The following is a 26772-nucleotide window of genomic DNA, read 5'->3' as shown; positions in this document are numbered from 1 at the left end:
ATATGTTATAACTGCATGTGAATTTGTAATTGTCTCAAAGAACCCAACTAAAATTTTCTTCAGATATTTATGTAGTGTTTAATATATTGTGTATGTGTGGATGTGTGTGTGTAAATATATATAGATTTATTTTGGGGGGATCTAGGATTTTTGAATCAAGTGAGAGACTTGGTCTCCAAATTATATTTTATATGTAACATATATACATTGTATAATATATGTATAATATATATTTAACATATAACTTATACAGCATATATTATGTATACTTATATAACATTTTGAGATGGAGAATGTATATTTTATGTGTGTGTGTGTGCGTGTGTGTGTGTGTTAAACCCCTTTATGTGTTACAACAGATGAAAAATAGAGCAAGAGACCATGGGAAATTGTCAACTAGTTATAAAAGAAGATGACTGATGTTTATAATAGACACTTATTTCATCAGAATGGATTGGTAGTAATAATAATAATTCTACTAGAAATAAGAAGATGCCCATAAGTAGTCTTCCATTTAGAGCTTAGGATGCCAATATAGTGATGCTCACAAAAAGTTCATGTTCCAAACTCAATATTGACAAGCAGTAGATTTTGTTAAGGAATGCAGATAATATCATGCTACCAGTTACAAATATGGTCTTCAATTACCCAGCAGAGCCGTTGCTATTTTCATGTCCAAGATATATTGAATTCAGATCAGCATACAGTTAAGAAAATATTTTCCACTTGGAAATAAAATTTGGTTTAAAGGATAATGTGGACTCCTGATTGCTGTTGACAAGATTTACAAGTTTAGATTGTAAATTACGTGATTATTGTTTTAAGTCACTAAACTGTAAGGTGATTTGTTATTCTGTTAGCTAACTGGAGCACCTACAGTTTAGCTTTGTTATAAGCTGATCTTTGTTCTCATCTGACCTCTCTATCTCCATCATCTGTCTATATATGTGTATCTATGTATCTATCTCCTACTTAAGGCTTTCCTTCATATGGAAGATTTGAAAAGGTCTTTTCTGTGATCTGCTTAAAGAGTTGGTCTAGAAACAGGTACTTCCACAACACTTAATAGAACATGTCTGGAACTACCCCTCGGATTCTAGAGCAGAGACTTCAACAGATAAGATGTTGACTTTTTCATGTTAAAGAAGAAATCCTGGAAGGATGTCACTGCAAAAATAATAATTGAAGTACTTCGTGGTAGGCTAATAAAGTTTTCTTTGCCCCTTTTTCTCTAATTCATATACATAAAAGCTTGGTAACTGTAGGCTTTCAAAGTATTTGGGGAATGTTTATTATGTATGTTTTTGAAAATGGCAGGCATTTATATTTATTACCTTGTTTGGAAATATTTCTGGCCAAGGGAATAGTAAAGCTCTGGTAAACACACAGGTACTTGTATAGCAGTTATAGTACACTGAATAACGGTGGTAGGTTAAGTGCATTCTATCGAATTGAAAAGTGGAGATATGCCAATCCCAGATATCTTGGCAGCAGTTCATACTCTGCAACACTCACATAACTGGTGTGTAGGTGAGTAATTTTCTACCTGAACTGCAGATTTTCTGTGAATAGATTCAAGTATTGCTTAAATGACCTACTCATATTTTCTGGGTGGGGGCAATGTAAGATTTGATATCAAGAGCGTGTGTGTGTGCGCGCGTGCATGTGTGCACGCGCGCATGTATATATGTGTTTTAAAGAAATATCAGCATTTTAATTGCAGAATTTTCTGAAGAAAATGAGAATTTCAGTTGTCTATTATTTCAGGATGTGACAGTTTAACTTTCATATGAGAAGCTAGGGATAGATAGCCTGACCCAAAAAACATCTAGAAGTAAGCTAATTTCTTGACCTTTGTTTCATTTTATCCACATGTCGTAGCATTCAATTGTGAGCTATCTATTGTCTGTTTACTTACAATGGTTCTTTTGCACAGGAAGAGGCATCAGGCTCAGATAAGTTCTGTATTCTCTAACCTTACCCTAGGATTGGCATTTTTACGGTTGTATTCATAATTTCAAACGTGTTCTGCTGTAGCTTTGGTTTTTTTGTTTTGTTTTGTTTTGTTTTTATTTACAGAGTCCCTAGCAGGGAATGAGAAGCCTGCTGACTATAAGAACTATTTGTCATATATTTTGAAGTAGTTTTAATGAAAAGATAGTAAAGCAGGCCATTATTTGCTAGGTGCAGTTACTTGTGCTTGTACTCATGAACAATTCCAAGGCAGGGGTTGTGGATTCTGCCAACTGACAAATTAATCTTAAGGTGTTTGTCTCTCAATGAACGTTTTTTATCACAATGAGAAAGGGCAACAAACACATATTAAATATGTTTTAAATAAGGGAATAAACTTTTCTTCAGCTTCCAAGTTAAACTGTATTTCAAAATATCAAATAACAAAGATAACACACAGCTAGCTATTCCTGTCATCTAATGGTGCATAATAAATCATCCCAAAATTTGGTGACTTAAGACAGCAATCATTTATTATCTCTTATAGTTTCTGTGGGTTAGGAGCAGTCACAAGCCCTTACCCAGATTCAATGGAAAGAGTGTAGACCATTTTAGGGAGATTATGCGGGATGAGACATATATTAGTGTGGTCATTTTTAGAAAGTACAGTATGCTACAGCATGCAAATTTCTTTTTCTACAAAGAAGTGTCACAAGATCAGTGGCTTCTTTGGCTATATGAAGGTATGTGTCTCTCTGTGTGTGCGTGTGTGTGTGTGTGTGTGTCTGTGTGTGTATTGGAATTTATATCTTTAATATGGCAGAAAAAGTATTTCTCAACAACTTTAAATCGTTTTTCAAAAGAAATATTGCTACTGCCATATTGGAGATAAAGAAAAAGAAAGAAATATTGCAACGACTATAATTTTCCTTCCTAAGGATAGGCCATAACTTAACACTTATATAACAGTTTCATTTTTTTGCTGTTAATAAACAACACTCTATTACACATATACATACTCTTCTAGATAGAGTGGTTCCTTAATTGTATCACTTGGGATTGCATTTGGCTGCAAGTAACAATCAATTTAAAAACAAATTTGTTTTTTTTTCTCCCATGTCAAAAGTTGAGGAGATGATGATTGCTGGCATACATTCATTTGCTCCATGATGTTTCCAAGGATCTTTTGGATCCTTGGTGTGTTCACTTTTATCTTTATAGTTTTAAGATTATGTGTGCCCTCTTGGTATTTTGTGACATCCCAGGTGAGAGGAGAACAAAGGGGAAAATGTCAAAGGGACATATTCTAGTGAATCTTGGCTAGTAATGTGGTAGGAAAAAAATATTCTTCCCTAGGGGACTGTGCCTAATATCACTGGTTCATGGTTAAGCCTAGCAATAAAGGAGACTGAAAAAATGAGTATTCTGTTTTCTAGGTGCTATGATTTTCTTAAGTTGGTTCCCCTGTAAATATACTTTGATATAGATGGTTGCATCCAGAAGATTTACTGAGGATTAATTTCAGAGATAAGCCTGTAATGAAGGGAGGAAGGTAGGAAGAAGCTAGCTTGCAACGAATATGGTTGCAACCGAAATCTCACCTGAACTCTTAAGGATTCTGAGCTCAGGTGACCTTTCAGAATTGTCACATGTAGAGGTAAGGGGGCTAGGCCTTTGTAATGCTAACTCACTCCTTCATTAATTGTGGACTTCCCCTGGGAAGGGACATTGCTTTGGAGAAGGTAGTTTCTGACAACTTAGGACAGTTCCTAGTGAAGGACTAAGCCATGAGTGGTCAATAGCAGCTATCCCCAGCAGCTGAAAGATGGATGCATCCAAAATGAAAAGGGGATCTGGCCAGAGCTCTGCGATATGCAATAGAGGGTAAAAAAAGGCAAAGGAAAGGGGAATTGAGAGTAATCACTGGTGAGCCTATCTGCCACACTGAAAATGTGTATTTTGTGTATTTACTGTTTTATATTTAACTGTTTTTTCTAAGTATTTTAAATTACGCACATATTCCTTTTGAAATCATAAGACTTCTGAGTACTTAAAGTAAAACATACCTACATATATGTAGATATATACAGAGAGAGAAAGTGTGCAGAGTTCATTCATAGTATAATAAAAATTGTAGAAGAGAAGCAAGTCTTTTTTTTTTTTTTTCCTATTTACCCAGGGATTTAAAATGGCCAAAAAAGTGATGAATTAAAAGTGGCATATATGAAGTAAAATCTTTCACTTGGTAAATTTATTAGTGTTATTTTTGCTTTTATATGCATACTTATTTAAACATAAAAGTGCACACAGTATTAGAATGATTCTTATTATATATCATGTCTTTTTAAGGCAGTTATAAACACCCAAAGCACGTATTGCATGGTGACTTCTAAATAAATACTTCCAGTTTTATCTTTTTACTGGAGAATATGAAAGAGTGGATAGTTAGAAGGATTTAAATTTATATTATTGAGTCATAGTCTAAAATATGTGATGTATTTCCACTAGCTGGACATATTTGAGTGGACCACAAATGTGAATCCCTTTGGTTTAGTCATCTCCGTGGAAGATAAGTAAAATATAAGATAACAGTAAAGAAAGTTTATTCTTTCTGGATTCCAATAGCTATGCTGCCATTTCTCCTTTTTTCAAATCAAACTGCTTCATATATTCATAGCACAACCTCTACATCATCAGCACCTGCTAACAGAGCAAGGATAAATCTGAATACTATCTTGGACCTGCTAATAAAAATGGCCACTGTCACTAGGATGCAGATTCTGAAATGAAATTTTTTTTTTTTTTTTTTTTCAAGACTATCTTAAATACTCAGTGTAACTCATAATATTTAACTGGAGAAGCAATTATAATTGATTTTTTTTTCCTGTGGTTCAACTAATGTACCATAGCATTTGAGGCTTTTCCCTCAGGAATTTGTGGCTCCCAAAACAGTGATTTTGGGTACACTTACTGCATTATAGCAAAATATTCTACTATTCAATTTCCTAAATGTAGATATAAAACTAGCCCCTGGCTCACAGACTCTATTGCCAAAGCAACAGGAAATGAATTATTCACCAACAGAGAAAGCAGAGAAATATACCTTTAAAGTGCAAAGATTAAATAAATGCATATTGTTTATGTTATGTTTCATTTACCACAAAGACAGATGTGAAAAGAGCAGAATGAGAGGAAAAATGTGAGGGAATCTTGCATTCCGGAAGTTGGGATAACTAGTGAGAGGGAAAAGAAACTCTGTGAAGAGAATAATGAATGGGTGAGGGGGAAAGAGAAAAGAGCGATAGTTCAGAACCCAGAAATCAATAAAGGTAGCTTAACTGTGGTGCCTAGAGATACCAGAAAGGTCCAGCTGTGATCATAGCAGTGCATTGATTATGGAGACTAAATTCAGTTTCAGAGAAGGGAAGATGATGGGGTGGGCATTGAAAAAAGGATGTGGAAGATGAAGCGGGGAAGGCAGCAGGGACTGGCATTAGCCTACTTATGGGAAGAGAAAGAGAACAGATTTTAGCCTATTAATTTCAAGTGAATAGATTAAGCCTATTAATTTCAACTGAATGTAATTCCACCCCCCACTCCAGAATTCCACTTCTAGAGTGGGTGGGGAGATACTACATTCAATTAATGTCCGCTTCTAGAGGATGCGGGGAAAATACATTCATTTGAAATTAATAAGCTTAGCAGAATGTGCTGGGAGAGAGGAAATCAAGAATTGCACTTGAGTTGCCAATGACCCTTAGAGACGTCTGCAAAGCAAATTTAAAAACAAGTCATTTGCAGGAACAGTTTCTAGTTCTTAATAAGATAATTCAGATTTTGAGACAAAATTATGAACAAAGATTGCAAGAGGAATTTTGCTAAGCTAAAATCCCTTGCAGAGAAAGCCTAGAATGGCATTGCTTAGATTTAAGCTTTTTCTGGGAAATGTGAGAAGTGGCCTGCTGACAGTCTTGTCTTGTTCCTCCAGTGGTGGAAGTGATAATGAGCCATCAGGGTCCAGAGGGTAGGCTGCTGAAAGGAAGAGAAACACTGGGCCTGGACAAACAGCGTAATTAGTCCTCAAGTAACCCAGCAATGGCTGTGGTTTTATGCAGGGATGGCAGCTGCCCATTAGTGTTAATTAACCAACAGGAGAGAGATACAAGGTGTGGGTGTGCTTTCCAAAGACTGGCAGCCCAAGGGCAGGAAGCATCCACAGTAGTCAGAGCCTGAAGGTAAGGGTAGGACTCTAACTTCAGTGATGAAAAAATGGACTGGGCTTTTATTCTCTGTTTCTGGCTGCTGAGCATCCAGGACACTTTGTACTCTGTGTGCCAAGGGGGAGGTGCTCATTAAGTTACCATCTCATAGGTGAGGAAGCTCAGCCTCTGTTCTCAAGAGCCAGGGAAGGAAGCAACGTGTCTCTTTACTTCTGGAACAAAACTGCATACACTGAGCAAGGCCAGAACGCTGTGGGATTTCTTTCTTCAGAGGCTGAGCCTGACAGCAGTTTGAAAGGCTCCAGGTGCAATGCAAGCAAGCCAGCTTCCTGAAGCAGGGTCAAAAACTGGACTAGTTGATGGCAAATGTCCTCCAACTCCTATGGCTCAGTTTCAAAGCCTGGGAGCAATGCTGGTGAGAATCCAGCCCTGACTGGTGCAGCCATGTGGTGCCATGTGGCTGATGTATGTCGAGCTACCTTGAATGCAGCATTAAGTTTCATGATACTTGAGATAAGAATTGAAAACAGCTAAATACATAGGAAATATTGTAATAAGGATAGAAATAAAATAACATGCAATGTAACTTTCAGTAGTTGCAATAACAGTTTTCATTAGATCATTCACTATTTCTTAAAGATAATTTTTATTTAAATCAGAAATTTATGATTTATCCAAAAATCTGGTGATACTGGGATTTATTAATATTAAAACTTTTATGTTTTCTATTAAAACATTTTTATATGGCAGTCTTATTTTTAGAGTTTTAAAAAACAACTTGGCCGGGTACGGTGGCTCATGCCTGTAATCCTAGCACTTTGGGAGGCCGAGGTGGGAGGATCAGGAGGTCAAGAAATTGAGACCATCGTGAAACCCCATCTCTACTAAAAAATACAAAAATTAGCTGGGCGTGGTGGCGCACACCTGTGGTTCCAGCTACTCGGGAGGCTGAGGCAGGAGAATTGCTTGAACCCAGGAGGCAGAGGTTGCAGTGAGCCGAGATCACGCCACTGCACTCCAGCCTGGCGCCTGGCAACAGAACAAGACTGTCTCAAAAAAAAAAAAATGAAAAAAGCAATTCATTTGATATATAGAAATTGTCTTTCTATAAGACTTTTAAAACTATCCAACTAACATTTTTTAAGCTTCACTGCATTATTTTTTTACTCTGAAGCCCATCAGCATTTAATGTTTTACTTATTTAGTATCATAGTATACACTGCCATTTAAATGTTTTCATTATTAATAGCTCTAAATGTTTTGTGTATTTACATCTAAATCTTCCATTTCTTGAAGCATGGCAACTCCTTTTTCCCAATCTTCTCTTCTTCCTCCTTGAGTGCCTAGAACAACCCTGATACATAATAAAAATTCGTGGATTTTGTTGTTGTCTTTAGGCTTCTGTAAAGAGATCAGTCATAAATATGTGTAGAGGAGACCATGTGAAAAATATTTCATTTGCAATGTTAGGTTAAAGTTATTCAATTCAACAAAAGCTTAAAGAACCCATTGCTTGCAATATCTTAGAACCAAAAACAGGAGTAACGTGGTTTCTGTCTTCAAGGATTTCCCAGTTTAACCTCGTGCAAATACAACTAATATGTTGGCTTGCTCTAATTACGGAAGGTATGTTTATGAGATCTGTCCTTATTCCTCCCTCCTTCCTTCCAGAGCTACTGGAAACCACAGGTAATATACATTTAAGAAAAACACTACTACGATTACACTGCAAATGTCTTGTCCTATCCTCTAGTAATGGCCACTACTCACAGTATGTGTCCAGCGTTTCAGTGTGCGGTAGAGGTACAGGGGTAGTTAAGATTAAACCTATAATGACTTATACCCCTGCTAACATTAAAGGGCCTAAATCTGTTCTTTTCATCCTGTATTACATAATTAGCTATACTTCACTTTTTATCATATAACCAAATGCAGAACACATTTAAGGAGCCCTCATGAGATTCAGGGACTGAAGAATGAGGGGATATGGAAATCATAGTATTTAATAGTGGTATATAGACACATTTGTAAATTTTGCTGGGACTTCATATATACATGCAAAATATGCTTGCCCAACTTCCACTCCACACACACACACACACACACACACACACTCTCTCTCTCGCTCTCTCTCCCCCTCTCTCCCTCTCTCCCTGCCCCCTCCCTCCCTCCCTCTCCCTGTCTCTCTTTCACACACACACATTGTGTTCTTTCAATTTGTCTCACTCATTATAGGCCATTTATACTCAGAGATAAAAGGATCTCTCTGGGATTTTAATTACGGTACATTTCAAAACATCTTTGCCTATTTCCTTCAAAGTCATAATAAATAGATGCCTACAGGAAAAAAAAAAGTTGCACAGGTTATTGTTATGATATCTTCCAAGATAGAAGCTGCCAGATGATTGATTGCCAACCGTCATTCTACTAAGAGACCTGTTCTTTTATGAAAGTAAGGAATGAATCTGGGTGTGGATTTTGTGATTAGTTAGGGAATCAGGTGATATTGATGGTCTCATCCATATCCGGGAAGTTTACACAATTGCATTTCAATTAACTTTGTCATATATAACATCTTCTGTTTCATGATGGCATTTGAACAGTGCAATATGTATAAACATGTTGATTCAGAATTAGACTCACTGAAAACTTCATATTGGCTTTAACACATTGTGTCTCTAAGAAAATCGGTTCTCTTTCTGCCATGTGAGAAATCTAGTCACTGTTCATAAAATTGCTTTGAAATTTGATGGCAATTTCAATGATAATGAAAGCTAATTATAGCATTGTTTTGACATCTACCCTTTACACACTGATCCTATTAATAAATACTTATTAGACCTGCATGCTTCATATTTATGCTTGACCGCAGCTGACAACAAAGTATAACACTAGCTCAGCAAACAACACTTAATCCTGTCTGTAATTTATAGTTTAGATTTGTTTCATCTCTTTGGTAGTTAAATAGATTTTATTTGGTACTGTTTATTATCTTACATTTACTAGGCAGGTGACACATACTTTTATCCTTTGAGTGGTGATTCGGAGGTGAATAATAGCTTAATTTAGAGATAGACCTTGAATAAACTATCTAGCTGGTTTTACCATTATAATTTATACCACACATCAATATGAGGTGTGTGTGTCCATTTACAGTTATGTATTGTTCCAAACTAAAAGGGAAATATATTTGACAAAATGGGACCTCAATTTTAGCTATGTAACATATATTTCTCATCATTTATTGGAAGCAATAATACTTAACAGCCAAATATGTTTGAGTTTGTGTGTATGTGTGTTTTCATCTCATTTGCTTCTTTCATGATGACACATTTGGACACAGCATACCGATGAACAATGATGACATATGTCCACTTAGGCAGATGAATATTTTCATCTTTAATGACTTTTTTGGGAGGAACAAGATGTTCAGATAAAAGTTTGAATAGAATTGGAGGTGTGGGCAAGATACAAACAAGAAAGAAATGTAGGACCATGTCACAATTATTCAGTCATAAGAATCATTACCTTTATCTGCTGGAGACACACAGGCATAGACACGCACACCCCATGCACAGAGTACCTCTCCAAACATGTTGAATTTAAAATCATTATTGAGATCAATTTTAGCTGGTCTGAGTTTGTCATTGACAATAGGCTTTAATTAACTTGTTTTTTGCCCTTATTTGACATTAAGACAAGATAAACCCAGTGCCTGGTTTCCCTACTATGAATTCTCAATCATTTTTGTGAATCATCATTTTAAATATAACAGCATATGGGACCATGAAAACTATTTTCTGCTTAGCACACGTTTTTATATAATCATTATATGTGTGTATTTTCTAGAAAGCTTATTTAGAAATGGTTCTAGACCTTCAGGTTTTGCAATAAGTGTCATGATTCTCTTGATTGGTATTAATAATTCACAGTCATGTCATCTGCAGACAGAGACAATTTGACTTTTTTCCTAATTGAGTACCCTTTCTTTCTTTCTCCAGCCTGATTACCCTGGCCAGAACTTCCAGTACTATGTTGAATAGGAATGTTGAGAGAGGCCATCCTTGTCTTGTGCCAGTCTTCAAGGGGAATGCTTCCAGATTTTTCCCATTCAGTATAATATTGGCTGTGGGTTTGCCATAAATAGCTCTTATTATTTTGAGATACATTCCATCAATACCTAGTTTATTGAGAGTTTTTAGCATGATGGGCTGTTGAATTTTGTCGAAGGCCTTTTCTACATCTGTTGAGAAAAGCATGTGTTTTCTCTCATTGGTTCTGTTTGTGTGATGAATTATGTTTATTGATTTGCATATGATGAACCAGTCTTGCATCCCAGGTATGAAGCCAACTTGATCATGATGAATTAGCTTTTAGATGTGCTGCTGGATTTGCTAGTATTTTATTGAGGATTTTCGCATCCATGATCATCAGGGATATTGGCCTGAAATTTTCTTTTTTTTGTTGTCTCTGCCAGGTTTTTGTATCAGGATGATGCTGGTCTCATAAAATGAGTTAGGAAGAAATCCCTTTTTTTCTATTGTTTGGAATAGTTTCAGAAGAAATGGTACCAACTCCTCTTCGTACCTCTGGTAGAATTTGGCTGTGAATCCATCTGGTCATGGACTTTTTTTTGATTGGTAGGCTATTTTTACTGCCTCAATTTCAGAACTTGTTACTGGTCTGTCAGGGATTTGACTTCTTCCTGGTATAGACTTGAAAAAGTATCCAGGAATTTATTCATTTCTTCTAGATTTTCTGGTTTATTTGCAAGGAGGTGTTTATAGTATTCTCTGATAGTAGTTTGTATTTCTGCGGAATCGATGGTGATATCCCTTTATCATTTTTTATTGCATCTATTTGATTCTTCTCTCTTTTCTTCTTTATTAACCTGGCTAGCAGTCTATTTTGTTGATCTTGTCAAAAAAGCAGCTTCTGGATTCGTTTATTTTTTTTTAAGGGTTTTTCATGTCTCTATCCTTCAGTTCTGCTCTGATCTTAGTCATTTCTTGTCTTCTGCTAGCTTTTGAAGTTGTTTCTTCTTGCTTCTCTAGTTCTTTTAATTGTGATGGTAGGATGTCGATTTTAGATCTTTCCTGCTTTCTTTTTTTTTTTTTTTGAGTCGGAGTTTCGCTCTTGTTACCCAGGCTGGAGTGCAATGGTGCAATCTCGGCTCACCGCAACCTCTGCCTCCTGGGTTCAGGCAATTCTCCTGCCTCAGCCTCCTGAGTAGCTGGGACTACAGGCACGCGCCACCATGCCCAGCCAATTTTTTGTATTTTTAGTAGAGATGGGGTTTCACCATTTTGACCAGGATGGTCTCGATCTCTTGACCTCGTGGTCCACCCGCGTCGGCCTCCCAAAGTGCTGGGATTACAGGCGTGAGCCACCGCGCCCGGCCCTTTCCTGCTTTCTTTTGTGGGCATTTAGTGCTATAAATTACCCTTTACACATTGCTTTAAATTTATCCCAGAGATTCTGCTATATTGTGTCTTTGTTCTTACTGGTTTCAAAGAACATCTTTATTTCCGCCTTAATTTTGTTACTTACCCAGTAGTCATTCAGGAGCAGATTCTTCAGTTTCCATGTGGTTTTCAGTGAATTTCTTAATACTGAGTTCTAATTTGATTGTACTGTGGTCTGAGAGACTGTTATGATTTCTACTTTAAACTATACTACAAGGATACAGTAACCAAAACAGCATGGTGCTGGTACCAAAACAGATATATAGACCAATTGAACAGAACAGAGACCTCAGAAATAACACCACACATCTGCAATGATCTGATCTTTGACAAACTTGACAAAAACAGGCAATGGGAAAAGGATTTTTTACTTAATAAATGGTGTTGGGAAAATTGGCTATCCATATGCAGAAAGCTAAAATTGGATCCCTTCCTCACACCTTATACAAAAATTAACTCAAGATGGATTAAAGACTTAAATGTAAGACCTAAAACCATAAAAAGCCTAGAAGAAAAGGTAGTCAATACCATTCAGGACATAGACATGGGCAAAGATTTCTTGACCAAAACACCAAAAGCAATGGCAACAAAAGCCAAAATAGACAAATGGGATCTAATTAAACTAAGGAGCTTCTGCACAGCTAAAGAAACTGTCATCAAAGTGAACAGGCAACCTACAGAATGGGATAAAATTTTTGCAATCTATTCATTTGGCAAAGGGCTAATATCCAGAACCTACAAGGAACTTAAATTTACAAGAAAAAAACATAAAAACTTAATCAAAAAGTGGGCAAAGGATATGAACAGACACATCTGAAAAGAAGACATTTATGCAGTCAACAAACATACGAAAAAAAGCTCATCATCACTGGTCATTAGAGAAATGCAAATCAAAACAGTATTGAAATACCATCTCATGCCAGTTAGAATGGTGATCATTAGAAAGTCAGGAAACAACAGATGCTAGAGAGGATGTGGAGAAATAGGAACTCTTTTACACTGTTTGTGGGAGTGTAAATTAGTTCAACCATTGTGGAAGACAGTGTGGGGATTCATCAAAGACCTAGAACTAGAAATACCATCTGACCCAGCAGTCTCATTACTGCATATGTACCCAAAAGATTATAAATTATTATACTGTAAAGACACATGCCCGCATATGTTTATTGCAGCACTGTTCACAATAGCAAAGACTTGGAACCAACCCAAATGCCCATCAGTGATAAACTGGATTTAAAAAAATGTGGCACATATGCACCATGGAATACTATGCAGCCATAAAAAAGGATGATTTCATGTCCTTTGCAGGGACATGGATGAAGCTGGAAAACATCATTCTCAGCAAACTAATACAAGAACAGAAAACCAGTCACTGCATTTTCTGACTCATAATGGGTGTTGAACAATGAGAACACATGGACACAGGGAGGGGAACATCACATACTGGGGCCTGTTGGGGGTAGGGTGCTAGGAGAGGGATAGCATTAGGAGAAATGCCTAATGTAGATGATGGGTTGATAGGTGCCGCAAACCACCATGGCACGTGTATACCTATGTAACCTGTACGTTCTGCACATGTACCCCAAAACTTGTAGTAATAAAAATTCACATACAGGTATAGAAAGATTTTAGTCTGTTGAAAATGTGAATCACTGTATTTTCCTCTGGTTATAAGAATGATTTATTTTTATTATAATCTAAATTCTAAATTGTTAAGAATATAGAAAAGGAAAGTTGAAATTACCTTGATTTTCATTGCTCAGAGATCATCATAATTACCATTTTGGGGAGGATCATTTATGCTATCACATTTTCGTATGCATACACAAAAGCTTACCATCTTTTCTAATTGAGATTATTAAATGTTCTATTTTACTTGTCATTGGTATGTTACCATGTCAGTACCTAGAGAACTATTTCATCAATCACTTTTTTATAAACTAGAAAACTAGTGGGACATGGTAGCACATGCCTGTAACCCCAGCAATTTGGGAGGCTGAGGTGGGTGGATCACCTGAGGTCAGGAGTTCAAAAGCAGCCTAGCCAACATGGTGAAACCCCGTTTCTAGTAAAAATACAAAAAATAAGCCAGACGTAGTGGTGCATGCCTGCAATCCCAGCTACTCGGGGCTGAGGCAGGAGAATTGCTTGAACCTGGGAGCAGAGGTTGCAGTGAGCTGAGTTGGTGCCATTGCACTCCAGCCTGGGCAACAAGAGTGAAACTCTCTCAAAAAAAAAAAAAAAAAAAGAAAAAAAAAAAATTAAACGAATTTTACTGTTAGTATAGTGAAAAATATACTTGGAAAAATTTCAGTCAATACAGAAACATAGTTAAAAGGGGATACTTCTCTTCGTAGAAATAGTAATCCTACCTTCTCTCCCACATATAACTCAAATGAACAGTTGGGAATTATCACCATAGACATTATACATTGAATTTATAAATAATTATAGGTAAATAATTTTAAATATAATCATATTTTCCATTCTGCAGTATCTCGCTTAAAATTATATACTTGAGACATTTGATAGCAGAACATTTTATTTTTTTACAGAATCATGTTACATAATTTATTCTCCAATGTTAAATATTTAGACGCATTTTTTCTTTTACAAATAAAGTGTCCACATGGCTGTGAGTCTATTCACATATGCAAGTATATCTGAATGATAGATTACATTAAGTTGAATTGTGCAGTTCTGCACATTTTAAACTTTTATAGAATGAAGCTAAGTTGCTCTCTGAAAAGTTGACCATTTACCTTCCTGTTGTGTCCCCATATTCTCATCAGTACTGGATAATATAAAACTTTTTACATTTTGCTGATCTGACAAGCAAAAAAAAAAAATGTGATTTTCTAACTTTGGTTGCATTTCCTGCTTCATAAATCAAGACTGTGTCTCTCTTCATGTATTTATTAGGCATATTTCATATGTATAGTCTCTATTTAAATATTTTGACCATTTTTAGTGACCTCTTTTCCTTATTGATATTTACCATCTATTTGTACCTATGGATAATAATTTTTATTATCAAATATAAAAACATTTTTGCCTTTTGTATTTTAACTTTATTTTCAATATTTTGACATTTAAAAATGTTTATTAAGTAATATGTTCTAATCTTTTTATATACATTGTACTTTTTTTCCTGAAAGTAGATAGCCAGAAATTAGGCCATCACCAATATTTTTCCCATTATCCTGAAAAATGCTAAATTTCTGTGTCTTTAATTACTGGCACATAATACTTTTCTTCATGCTCCTTTTTTATTTTATTTTATTTTATTTTTTGAGAAAGAGTCTTGCTCTGTCACCCAGGCTGGAGTGCAATGACTCATTCTTGGCTCACTCAACCTCTGTCTCCCAGGTTCAAGTGATTCTCCTGCCTCAGCCTCCCAAGTAACTGGGATTACAGGCATGCACCACCAAGTCTGGCTAGTTTTTGTATTTTTTAGTAGAAATGGGGTTTCACCATGTTGGTCAGGCTGGCCTCAAACTCTTGACCTCAGGCATTCCACCACCTCAGCCTCCCAAAGTGCTGGGATTGCAGACGTTAGCCTCTGTGCCCAGCCGATTCTCCTTTTTTTAATAAAACTTATTTGCCAGACTTTCATATAGTCTTCCAGATGTACATTAATATTTACCTAAGTTCAATAGAGCTCCATAAATTTAATAGATAAATTTTGTGAGCAATGACATTATATTTTGCAGTAGTGAGATTTTCCATCCAGGAATCTGATATTTCTCACTATTCATTTTATTCTTTTTTACATCATTAAGTAAAATTTAATACATATATACATATATACCAGTATCTATAATTGTGCTTTTTAACAGATATTTGCTGCTATGAAATTTATAATATTTAGTTACTATATTAACAAATTTTTTAATGAAAATTTTTATTTTTATTTTAACTGATATATAGAAAAATATATTATTCATCTTGCATACATTCTGCATAAAGAAGTGTTACTGAATACTCAATAATGGTTTTCAGATAATCTTGCATTTCTTAGGTAGACGATTTTGACACCTGGGAATAAACACAATTACTTTCTAACAATAGTTGCAGCTATTGCTGTTTTGGATTCATTTAGATTTACTAGAACCTTGAGTAAAATATTGATTAAACTCAGTAATATTGGGAATGTTTATCTTAATCTTGACTTTTGAGCATGACATTTGCTGAAAATTTCTGATTTTTTTTTGTTTTAGATTAAGAATGATTCTTCCTATTCATAAATTGCTAAGGCTTTTAGTTTGTTTTTTAGCGTAGTTTTGGTATAAATATAAAATCTATTTATATCTGGTAAAAAAAGGAATTCTGCTGTTATATCTCTCAATCATAAGTCATTTGTTCATTCCTGGAAGAAACTACATTGTCTTGCTTGATTACTACTCTTTTATTACACAGTTGAATTCAATTGGCTAATATTTCATCTACAAATTCGTGTTTAAATTAATAGCAAAGTTGCCTGATAGCTCTGCTCCTTTGTCTAATTTCTCTCTAATTTTGTTATCGGTTATTTAAGCAGTAAAGCACAATTATTGAAATGGAAAGAGGCCTAGAAGTGAAGTCAGTCTGTTCCTCATCTTATAGAAGGCTGACAGAAGACAGAGAGGCAAATCAAAACTAATATCAGAGACTGGATTGTGTGATTGAGGATTCATAAAATTCGGGAAGCAGCTTGAGATGCAAAATTCAAGAGAATATAATTTCCTAGGTAATAATTTGTCTCCATTTAACACTATTACTGCAGTCATCTCTATGAAGTTCACCTACCTCTAGCTTCTTATAGTATTTGGAGACTTAAAGTTTTAGTCTTTGATCCTTTCACGTGTCCCTTTAAGTAGATTGTGCTTCTTGGGATTCACTTTCACTGGTTTTGACTTCTATGATTTCCCTGACAGTTCCCAGCCCACATAACAGGTGTATAATCAACATTTGTTAGTTGATGAAGTTGTTTCCCTGCACTTTGCTATGTGCTTTTACAGCATAGTTATGTTAGTTTAATGTGCTACAGAACCCAGAATTCATAGTCATTTCTTATTACCACCAAGGGAAGCAGAACAGCACTGCTTCAGTAGCAGAAATAGAAGGGCTGACTTGTTAGCCAGAGTTCACTCGGATGCCAATATGGGGAGATCACAGAGCTCTTTCTGCAATTATCAGACTCAGCCACATGCCTCTGAGTGGGGCTTTCTTAGAAGCAGAGCATATATTACATTCTGAAATAGACAATGAAGCTCCTGGATTTGTTGACGGACGTTACTGTGCCTTTTGCCATCTGCCACACTTGCCAGCATTCGGCATCCAGTTTGAGCCCTTTGAAGAGTTATTTCACTTGATTAAAAATAAATAAATTAAAAGCTAAATTGGGACCAATTCAGTAGTTCCCAATTTGATATCTTAAGTGAAAGTAAAACTTGAAAGAAGCTCTGCCCCACAAGCCTTGTTAAGTATCATGACCAGACTAGAAGAAAAACATGTTACTTTTCTTTGAAGTCCAGTTGTCTGAGCCTTTGTAGAATATTGCAAATGAATTTCAAAGGAAAATTTCATTCTCCTTTATTTCTTGTCCTGAATTTCTGCTGCTGTCTCCTCTCTTCAAACCCATTTTTCCTCCTTTTGTCATCTCATGTTCATCAAGAAGATAATACATTCTCAAGCATACCGATTCAGGCATTCATGCATTTATTCATTCCCTGAAGAACTGTTGATTGATTGTCTACTGTATGTCAGGTACTAGGCACTGTGGGCTGAATGATAAGCAAATACAGGTGAGGCCTCTGCTTTATAAATCTGGGGAAATGGACAGTAATCAAGTAATTTCCCCAGTGAATATATAATTATAAACTGAGAATCGTGCTCTGAGGGAAAAATCTGACTTAGGTGGGCAGAGGTTTCAGGTATTGTGTGTGGAGGTGGAGTACAGTGTTGGTGAGAAACTTTCCCATGAATTAGTTTTGAGCAGAGATCTTACGCATAGCAGTTAAGCAAGTGTAAGTGGTGTGAAGATGGCTGTGAAAAGGGAGGAGGATGGCATTCCAGCCTACAGAGAACAGTACGGGAAGATGTTTTCTGCAGAAGGAAGCATTGATACATAAAAGTACATTGATACAGCTGAAGCAAAGAAAGAACAAGAACTGTGTATGATGACTCTTGGGGCAGACTAAAAGACTAAGGGATGGAGGTGTGATGTAGAGATGGGAAGATGATGATGGGGAAACCAGATTTGCATCTGAAAACATTTGTTCTTGCAATTTGGTGAACATATCGTAGAGAAAGAACATTTGCTGACAACAAAAGCTAAAATGGAAACAAGAATAAAAATAAGAATAAAAAAGCGGATCAAAACTTAAGTAGGGTAGAGGACAGCAAAAGCATAGGTTGGTGCAAAAGTTATTGCTGTTTCTGCTGTTAAAAGTAATTGCAAATTCTTAATTAGTTTTGCACCATCTCATACGTGTTTTGGGACGTTACTGAGAGGTAAAATGTTTTAAAATGAATAGATGTGAGAACGAGAGAGTGGGTATTATCCTGTAGCTCTCTGCCATGAGAGAGCTACAGGTTGCCCGGATAATACCCATAAGACTCAAGGGGCTGCTTTACCCATACACAGTCCTCTGTCCATGCCAGGCTAATTTAACCATCATCATTTCGCTTGAACACTCTATGAATGACTAACATGGTTCTCTGTGTGGCTGAATTGGATATTTTCAAGAATAACTTACTGAACTCTCAGCATCAATACCATCTTCGTGAAACCTTTTCTTATCCTGGGCTTTATGACATCACAGTACTCTGGGTAACCTTTCCTATCTCTGGCCATTTTTTCTAAGACTCACTGAAGGAGTAACCTTATGTTTCTGCCTAATAAATGTTAATATCTTAGATACCGTCTAATAACATTTTCTCCTCACATAATCCTAATTACCATTAATAATATTAATCTCTCTACTGTAGACCCCCTCTTAATTATAGATCTAACTGTATATAGGTTATGTCTTCTTATGTATCTCAGTGGTGACTCAAACAAGTGTCTAGCCCAGCTCTTGCTATCTCCCACTAGCCTAAAGAACTTCTAGTGTTCCATCTATCAGTGATTTGGCTAGTGACTTTGTAAGTTTTGGTACTTACTGTGTCCCAGGGGCATAGATACCATTTTTTCCTCCTTCATGCTCCTTCACAAGCTTTTCTGAACTGACATTCATTTCCAAATTCTGAAAGAAACCCAAGTCTCCTTTCCCAATACCAAGTTAATAATAAAGAACCCATTTCAGCTAGATTATTTCCACACTCATATTCAAAGTTTTTCTCTGTTTATTTTTGCTACATATTTGTCAAATCTTGATGTTTCCAATGAATATACACAGTCAAACTGAAATCCACTCAGGGCAATTAAGTTTAATAACCTAAGAAGTTTATTTTCTCAGGTGTTTCCCCTCATAACCTAAAGTAATAATTCTTACCTCTATATTCATATGGTAGAGAATTAGGAACATTTTTATTAGGAAGGAGTGGAAGAAAGGACACAGCTTCCAATGAACAAATTAGGTTGTACACAGGACATTAAAAAATACAACTTACCAAATGTGTCAATTTCAGACACAATAGACCATAATTTATGATGATTTAGTTCCAGATAGCAATACATTATTTTTATTTGCACAGACAAAATACTATTTTCAGGGTATTTCACTTGATGGGAAGATATTTTCAAAAAGAAATATATCTTCGTCTTTACCCTCAAGCAGCTCACCGTCTGATAGATACATAAGTGAGCTTAGGGTGAATGAGAATTTGCTATAACATTTGAGTGCAGGAAGATGAAAATATGGATCCTGGGCATCTGAAAAGAGTTTGTGGAAGAGGCAATATTTGATCCAGACTTTGAAGTATAGGTATGATTTTGAAAGAGTATGTGAGGGGTGGTTTTCAAACAGAATGAACAGCTTGCTGAAATATAAACTCAAAAATGATAAATTATTCAAGGATTAGATATTCTCTTGTACCTGACATGTAACATTTTCTGGTAGACATTGAAGAATTAGATCGTCAAAGAAGACACTTATCTATATGTGCAGGAACTCAAATGACTGTCTCATTCCTTGCGTTTATCCCTGATACTAGGACATTCAGGTTGACTAAAGGCAGAGCCTGGCATTTAATGAGAAGTTGCCTTTTACAGAAATAATTTTGTTTCTACATTACCGGCTTTCAGCTTGCTGAAAGTAACTGTCTGAGATTAGTACATTCTTGGGGTCTAGGTTTCGAGCCCAGTACTTACTAAGAATTGTGGTTCTCTTGTTGCATGCAAAAGAAAATGAATTTGGCTTACTTAAAAAGAAAATATAGACTTTATTGAAAGACATAAGGTAATGTTCATAAATCAAAATGAAAGAAGAAGGCGAAGATTCAACAGAACAAAGAGTGATCCAGGGCTGTAGGTGGCAGTAGTGCCCAAGCTAGACCTAGGGGAGGACCAGGACCCTTGATTGACAGTGGTACCAAGACTTTACACCGCTAGGTTAGAGAAAGAGCTGTTCTCCAAGGGAAATCAGTGTTATTACCAAAAGGAGGAATGGACCTTGGATGAAAGGCCAGAAATATCCCCTACATTTGATTTTCTTATTTGATTTTTAACCTTTTCTCTATTTCTCAAGTAAAAGTTTAAGGCGTTATTTCTTGCCTCTAATTTGTAAAGCTTTCTATTTAACTTCCTAGGCTATCCCTTAAATATTCAGATCATTCTTTTTTAGAATTTCACCTCATTACATTTATCTTCAGGCAAGAGTGTCTATTCAAACAAATAAAAATTAACTAAAATCCTAGTATGTATCTGTATGTTGTCGTGTGTGTGTTGTATATGTGTGTGTTGGGGACGGGGGAGGTGGTATATCAGAATCACCTGGTAGAACTTTAAAGAAATCTAATTACACACCCCTTACACCTCTGACTTCCATGCATATACACACTTAGTATATCAGAATGTCTTGACAGGAGGGAATTGGACTTTTGTTTTTAATAGCTATTTATTGGTGATTCCATTATTCTTAGCATCTCTCTTATCCCACAAATTGAGGACTATTAATTTCGACTTTCTGTAGGCCCAGATTTATTTCCATTATTGAAGATATTTGCCATTCTGGATTCTAGAACAACATGGAGAAAGTTGTTGAGAGAAATAGTTAATCTTGTTATAAAGAAGAATTTCATAACTTGCGTAACTTTGGGCTATCCTGCAATGGGAATAGACTGCCCTGCAAGACAGGAAAGTCTCTGTCTCTGGAAGTGTTTACACAAGAGTTGCATGACCAACTGCCAGATGAGAAACTGCATGAAAATGCGACAGTGACCTTTCTCGCCTCTTGAGAGCTAGGACACGTGGTGACATGATATTACAATTAACTGTGTGAACGATATATAAACAATGAATGTGTGACAATGAAAATCTCAGCAAACATCAAGGTTTGCTTTGTGTTCTAGAGAGATTATATTACAGGTAAATACCTGTGTAGGAACTTCTTAGTGACAGACTGAATGATGTTTGATGAGCAGCTGTCCAAATAGTGTACTCACTCCTAACAATGATTCCATTTCATTTGTCTAAGATGACTGAGAACACTACCAGTGCTTCTGAGATTTCAGATAAAATTTAATACTGGAATGTTAAAACATACATTGCTCTGATATTCAATATCTTTAAAATCCAATATCTTTACCAGATTAGAACAAAATAAAGATGAAAAGCAGACTTAACCTATAGTATGGTCGATTTTTTTTAAGGGTCATCGGGAAAATTCCCCATCTCAAAATATCTGTTTTATTGCTGTCTCTGGCTCTACCCTGGTGAGTCATTCTTTTGTGTCAAGCATGGTCATCCTCCTGACCTTGACACAAAGTGAGGGGGAGAACTAGGCTAGGTGTCAGGGTTCTACAAGGCCAGGCTCCACTGCAGGGAATTTCTCACCTGAAACCACAAGTTAGGAAGTGAAAGATACTATGTTCTCTGCTGAGTGAAAGAAAAGACTCAAAGTCTAGCAAATGAAAAGCATGAAAGAAACACACTAATTAGTATACAGAACTTGAAGTAGGGGCCAGTGCAGTGGCTCATGCCTGTAATCCTAGCACTTTGGGAGGCCGAGGCAGGTGGATCACTTAAGCTCAGGAGTTCGAGACCAGCCTAGCCAACATGGCAAAACCCAGTCTCTACAAAAAATACAAAAATCAGCCAGGTGTGGTGGTGTGCACCTGTAGTCCCAGCTGCTTGAGGGACTGTGGTGGCAGGATTGTTTGAGCCCAGGAGGTGGAGGTTGCAGTGAGCCGAGATCACACCACTGCACTCCAACCTGGGTGACAGAGTGAGACTCTGTCTCTAAATCAGTCAATCAATCAATCAATCCAACTTGACATAGGAGCCAGAAAGTAGGGAACAGACATCAACAGGATTGCTCAGGTGAGGAACTGTCTGGCCAGGCGTTTTCATCTTCAGTGGTTTTTATAGGCCAAATAGGGCAGTAGGGTCTGCCATGTTTAAAGGGCCTAGAATGTACCATAGATTTTAGAGGTCAGAGGAATGGCAAGAAGGGAAGAGCTGCAAGAGAGAAATGCTAGTGGAAAACTTCACTCTCCTCTCATAACAAGGCACATATCCCTGTGTGAAGACTTCTTGTTTGTTTTGAAGTTATCACAATATTAGTAATTATTTTAAGGATGTAATTTAATCTTTTGTAAAAATGAAAGAACATTTTGTCCCAGGTTTTTCTTTTCAATACATTTGTGAATTTAACTACCATTCGTCCCATTTATTCAGGATTATTTAGATTCTGCTTTTTGTAGACTTGGTTAAGGCTGTAGCATAGTATCAGTACAAAATCTGGTCAGTCATTTCAATGCAAGAATGCTTGCCAAGACTTTGTTTCGGTGTAGCTTAAAGGGCTCACACATATTTTTAGTTAATAGTCCCCCTGTCATTGATTGGTTTGTGTTTCATCCCCCTGCTTAATTTTGTTTTCTTATTTATACGATACAGGATTTGAGAGTGGGGTTAGAGGTCACAAAGTGGTGACCTGTGAACTAAAGTAAGCCAACAGACTGTTAGTTTGACGAAGATACTGAGCTTTTCCTTGCATGTGTGTTGTTTTAATGAATGCCTTTCAGTAGGACATACACAATCATTTTGCTTAGGGACCCACCACCCCACCCCACCACTGAGTTCAATCTAGACTCAATGTCTGTATCCCCTGCATGGCTCTTGAAAGCATTTGAATTTGTGGCTCTTGGGTCAGGCATATTATTCAATTTCTTTAGGCTCCTAAGGCTTTAATTCTCCAAAATATCTGAGAGAATTAAATTTATTTTTTCCCTTTTTTTTTCCCCATTAGTTGAGAAACAGATTGAATGGAAGGAAATTCATACATGGTGAGGTCCACCAGGTATCAGACCCCCCCTCCCCACACATTCTCACTTAATCCTCAAGCATCTCAGTGAGGTGGTCATTATTATACACATTTTAAAGGTGACAAAACAAGGTCAAATAATCTAATATCTTGCTCACGATCAGAAGTTTATTAATTGTGGGAATTGGGTTCAAACCCAGATCTGTTTGTCTCCAAAAACCTCGAGATATACTCATTTCCCTTAGTGAGCAAAAACATTCTACAGAGATCTTGTGAATAGTAATAAAGCTTTGCCCAGACACACAAAGGATATAAAATGTCCAAGTATCTCAAACTATATATACAAAATATCTTATTTGCAGACTATATTCTTTGACCAGTAGGGAATTATATTTCTACTGTTCTTGGGAACATACCTGACAGAAGAGCCACACAGAATTTAGGAAGAATCATCATTAGAGGACATTTGACTTTCATTCACACATTGATGTGACTTTAGAAAATATATCACAAAATCATTCAAATTTGAAATGTAAAGATATTTTACTTCTAACACTTTACTGTTTTGCCAAAGATACTATCTTATAAATTCAACCTTGTTTGTACAAAATAGCACTAAAACTCCACATGCTTTGAAATAGTGCTCTACTACCTAGAAACTTTGACGGATCAGTTCTAATAAGGAGAAGTTCAGATATGTATAGGCATAGAATAAATGAAGACAAAAAGAGTGTTAGTATGATGAATGAGCAGAAAACTTTGAGTAGAAAACACAAAGTTCAGCTGTGTTTTCATTACAGAGTTGCATAACATTAATTCTGCTAATATAGACACACATTGTATTTAACATAATATCCATACCATGTGAGTTACTTAATCCGCTTTTAATAAGCCTGGTGGCCAATAAATATCCAGAAGAAGAATGTATATTTTCAAAAGGAAAAAGAAGAAAATGAGGATACATTAAAAATAAGTAAAATAAAAGAGTATCTATATAGGGGCAGTTTTCTGTAATTTCTACGCTTTGGGTTAACCAGCATTCTAATTTGACCACATTGAGCCAAGGAGTTTTAGTTTCAGTTTTTTTTTTTTTTTTTTTTTTTTTTACTTTAAACAAGCAGTGCTCAAATTTACAGACAATATTTTTTGCAAATGCAGTGTGAATTAATATGATACATATTAAAGCAATTAGACTGTCAAGTTTCACTTTTAGTGACTGGGGTTTGGGGAGTAGAAAGGGGCACAGAGACTGTTGCCCTTTTCAAATAACTCACAAATGTGCTAATTATGTGTCAGATATGAAAGTTAAGGCATTGTGACCTTCAAGCCAATAAAAGACCTTTTCAAGTAAGTCATCCCCATGTACATTAATAAAGCGAACAATGCCCTTCAACAGTTAAATAATATATGCCTGTTATTTCATTATATGTGAATGAAAACCAAGGAGTTATTTCACTATTGGCATGTTAAAAGTAATGTTATATAAAAAGCAAAGACTATAAATCAGTTTAAATAACATTTTGTGGTACTCTTAAAATAGTGATTCAAAGTCATATGTTGTTTATTTCCACTGCATGTGGCTAATGTGTGGTTTCTCCACAACTGGATGTATTTTAGATCTTAGCAGGAAAAACTGCAATGTGTTAAAGTATAAAACAACTGACAGAGATATTTTTAAAGTTAGAAAAATTACTGTTAGATAAAGTATCTCCTTGCAGTGATAAAGACAGTGATACATTTTGCAGATCAGAGAAAACACTGCTTCTGTCCATAAACCTTACTGTGCTAGTAAGAAGAATGTTGAACAAGAGTGAGGTTCAGAGGAAGAGAAAATCATCTCACACTCTTTATCATGGCTCTTTCATGGTCTAAAGAAAATATCTGTAAATCTTGGAGTTAGGTCATGGACATAATGGTAATTAAAAGAGCACTCATTTTGTTGGAAGAAAATGTAAATTTCAAAAGCAATAATATAAATTTGGGTGTCAATAATGCTCGAATCAAATGCACTACTGGAATGTCAAACGGTATCCCTGAAGTTATAGTAGAAAGAAAAGAACAGGAAAAAGAAGTTAATTATCTTGTATTTGTTCAGCTTTGTAGTGTATTTGATGCAAACAAAACATGTATGAAGATACAGTCATACTTAATGCAACTTAAATATGAGTAATAGACTTCTGGGAAATAATAAACCAATTACAAATTTAAATCACAATCTTATGAGATTCCAAAAATCTTTTAGCATTCAATCCATAAACGTTTTTTCCCAGTCTCATACTTCTTATGGGTTAGATGTTGATACCAAGAGACTGTATAGGGTTTACTGATTGACTCGCTAGTCTCTCCTTTTCATAGTAAACAATTATCTGAGTCCTTTTATTGTTATTTGCTTTACTAGATTCTCTGAATTCTTTCAGAAAATAGATACCAGTGATGTTTTCAAGAATGTTACTTGTCACTGAGTTTCTCAATGAATGTATACATGTTCTTGTTCAGTAAAAATGTTTCTGCATTTCTTTGAGAATATAAAATAATTTCCATTATTTTGGATTATATTTAAGGTGGCAAATCTTGCTTGTTCCATGTCGACAAATGAAGATGGAATTAAAATTGTCAAAATTGCAGCCAGTCATTTGGAAACCTTATGTCCACAGGTATGATAACTAAGTTACTGTCTTTTGTTTGTAAAATTATATGTAATTCCTAATGCTTTTATGCATATGAAAATATACTTTTTTTTTTTTTTTTTTTTTATGAGACCAAGTCTCACTTTGTCACCCAGGCCGGGGTGTAGTGGCATGATCTTGGCTCACTGCAACCTCCACCTCCCAAGTAGCTGGGATTACAGGCATGCACCACCATGCCCAGATAATTTTTGTATTTTTAGTGAAGACAGGGTTTCAGGATTTCACCATGTTGGCCAGGCTGGTCTCAAACCCCTGACCTCAAGTGATCCTCCCGTCTCAGCCTCCCAAAGTGCTAGGATTACAGGCGTGAGCCACCGTGCCCAGCCAAAATGTTTATTTGGAGCATGGAGGACTGAATTATCCTAAGGTGATTCTTAAAAAGGGAGTAGAGAAAAAGACTGACATTCCTTAAGTGGCCATATTGGAATCTCCTGAGGCAATGGTGCTTTGTCCAAATGATTTGATTTATTTTTAGTGATTATTTTGATATTTCGAATGGTTTGAAAGGATTGACTCTTTTTCTTTTATCAAAGAAGGTATGGGTTTAAAAATAAGAAGTATTTTCTTGTCAACAATTCAGGTGTTTCTTAAAATCTGAAGAGCAACATACTTTTAGGGAATTATTTCTACATGACAAATTGTTTTGAAGCCATGAATCAAGATACACATATGGCAATCTTAAACACTCTTGTCTGAGAAGAAGCAGGATATAATATGTACACTTTCTAATAAATACCACAAATATTATAAGGATGAGAAATATAACAAAAATTAGGGGCTTTAAGTCTCTGGACACCTGCTGAGATTCTCATTCTACAAAAAGTAAAGCATACGTTAAAGTCTTGATTTGCCTTGCTGACCATTTCATCTCTAAGAATATTGAGGAAACTGTGAGGGAAACTGCTTCTTTGGACTTAATGTTGATTAACAAGTAAGAGCAGGCTGGAAAAGTGGGATCTATAGGACGTGCAGCTGAGATCCCCCAACAGATGTCAATTTTCTATGAAACTGCAGAGGGAACAGATCTGCTACGAGGTCT

At 36.0% G+C, this 26772-nt stretch overlaps 1 protein-coding gene across 4 annotated transcripts in view; it reads left to right on the top strand.

The window, feature by feature from the left end:
• Positions 1-26772, top strand: part of CTNNA3 (catenin alpha 3) — a 1791515-nt gene that overhangs the window by 1071165 nt on the left and 693578 nt on the right. For all 4 annotated transcript variants that reach the window (XM_032252666.1, XM_032252665.1, XM_032252664.1 and 1 more), the window contains one exon: positions 25608-25700. In XM_032252666.1, coding sequence (XP_032108557.1) covers positions 25608-25700 — 93 coding nt within the window. The remainder of the gene's footprint in view (positions 1-25607; positions 25701-26772) is intronic.

This window comes from Sapajus apella, unplaced genomic scaffold (assembly GCF_009761245.1).
Source record: "Sapajus apella isolate SASKATOON/1434 unplaced genomic scaffold, GSC_monkey_1.0 scaffold78, whole genome shotgun sequence".
NCBI classification, from domain to species: domain Eukaryota; kingdom Metazoa; phylum Chordata; class Mammalia; order Primates; family Cebidae; genus Sapajus; species Sapajus apella.
The sequence above is the reverse complement of the archived record's forward strand: the minus strand, read 5'-3'. Positions and strand labels throughout refer to the sequence as shown.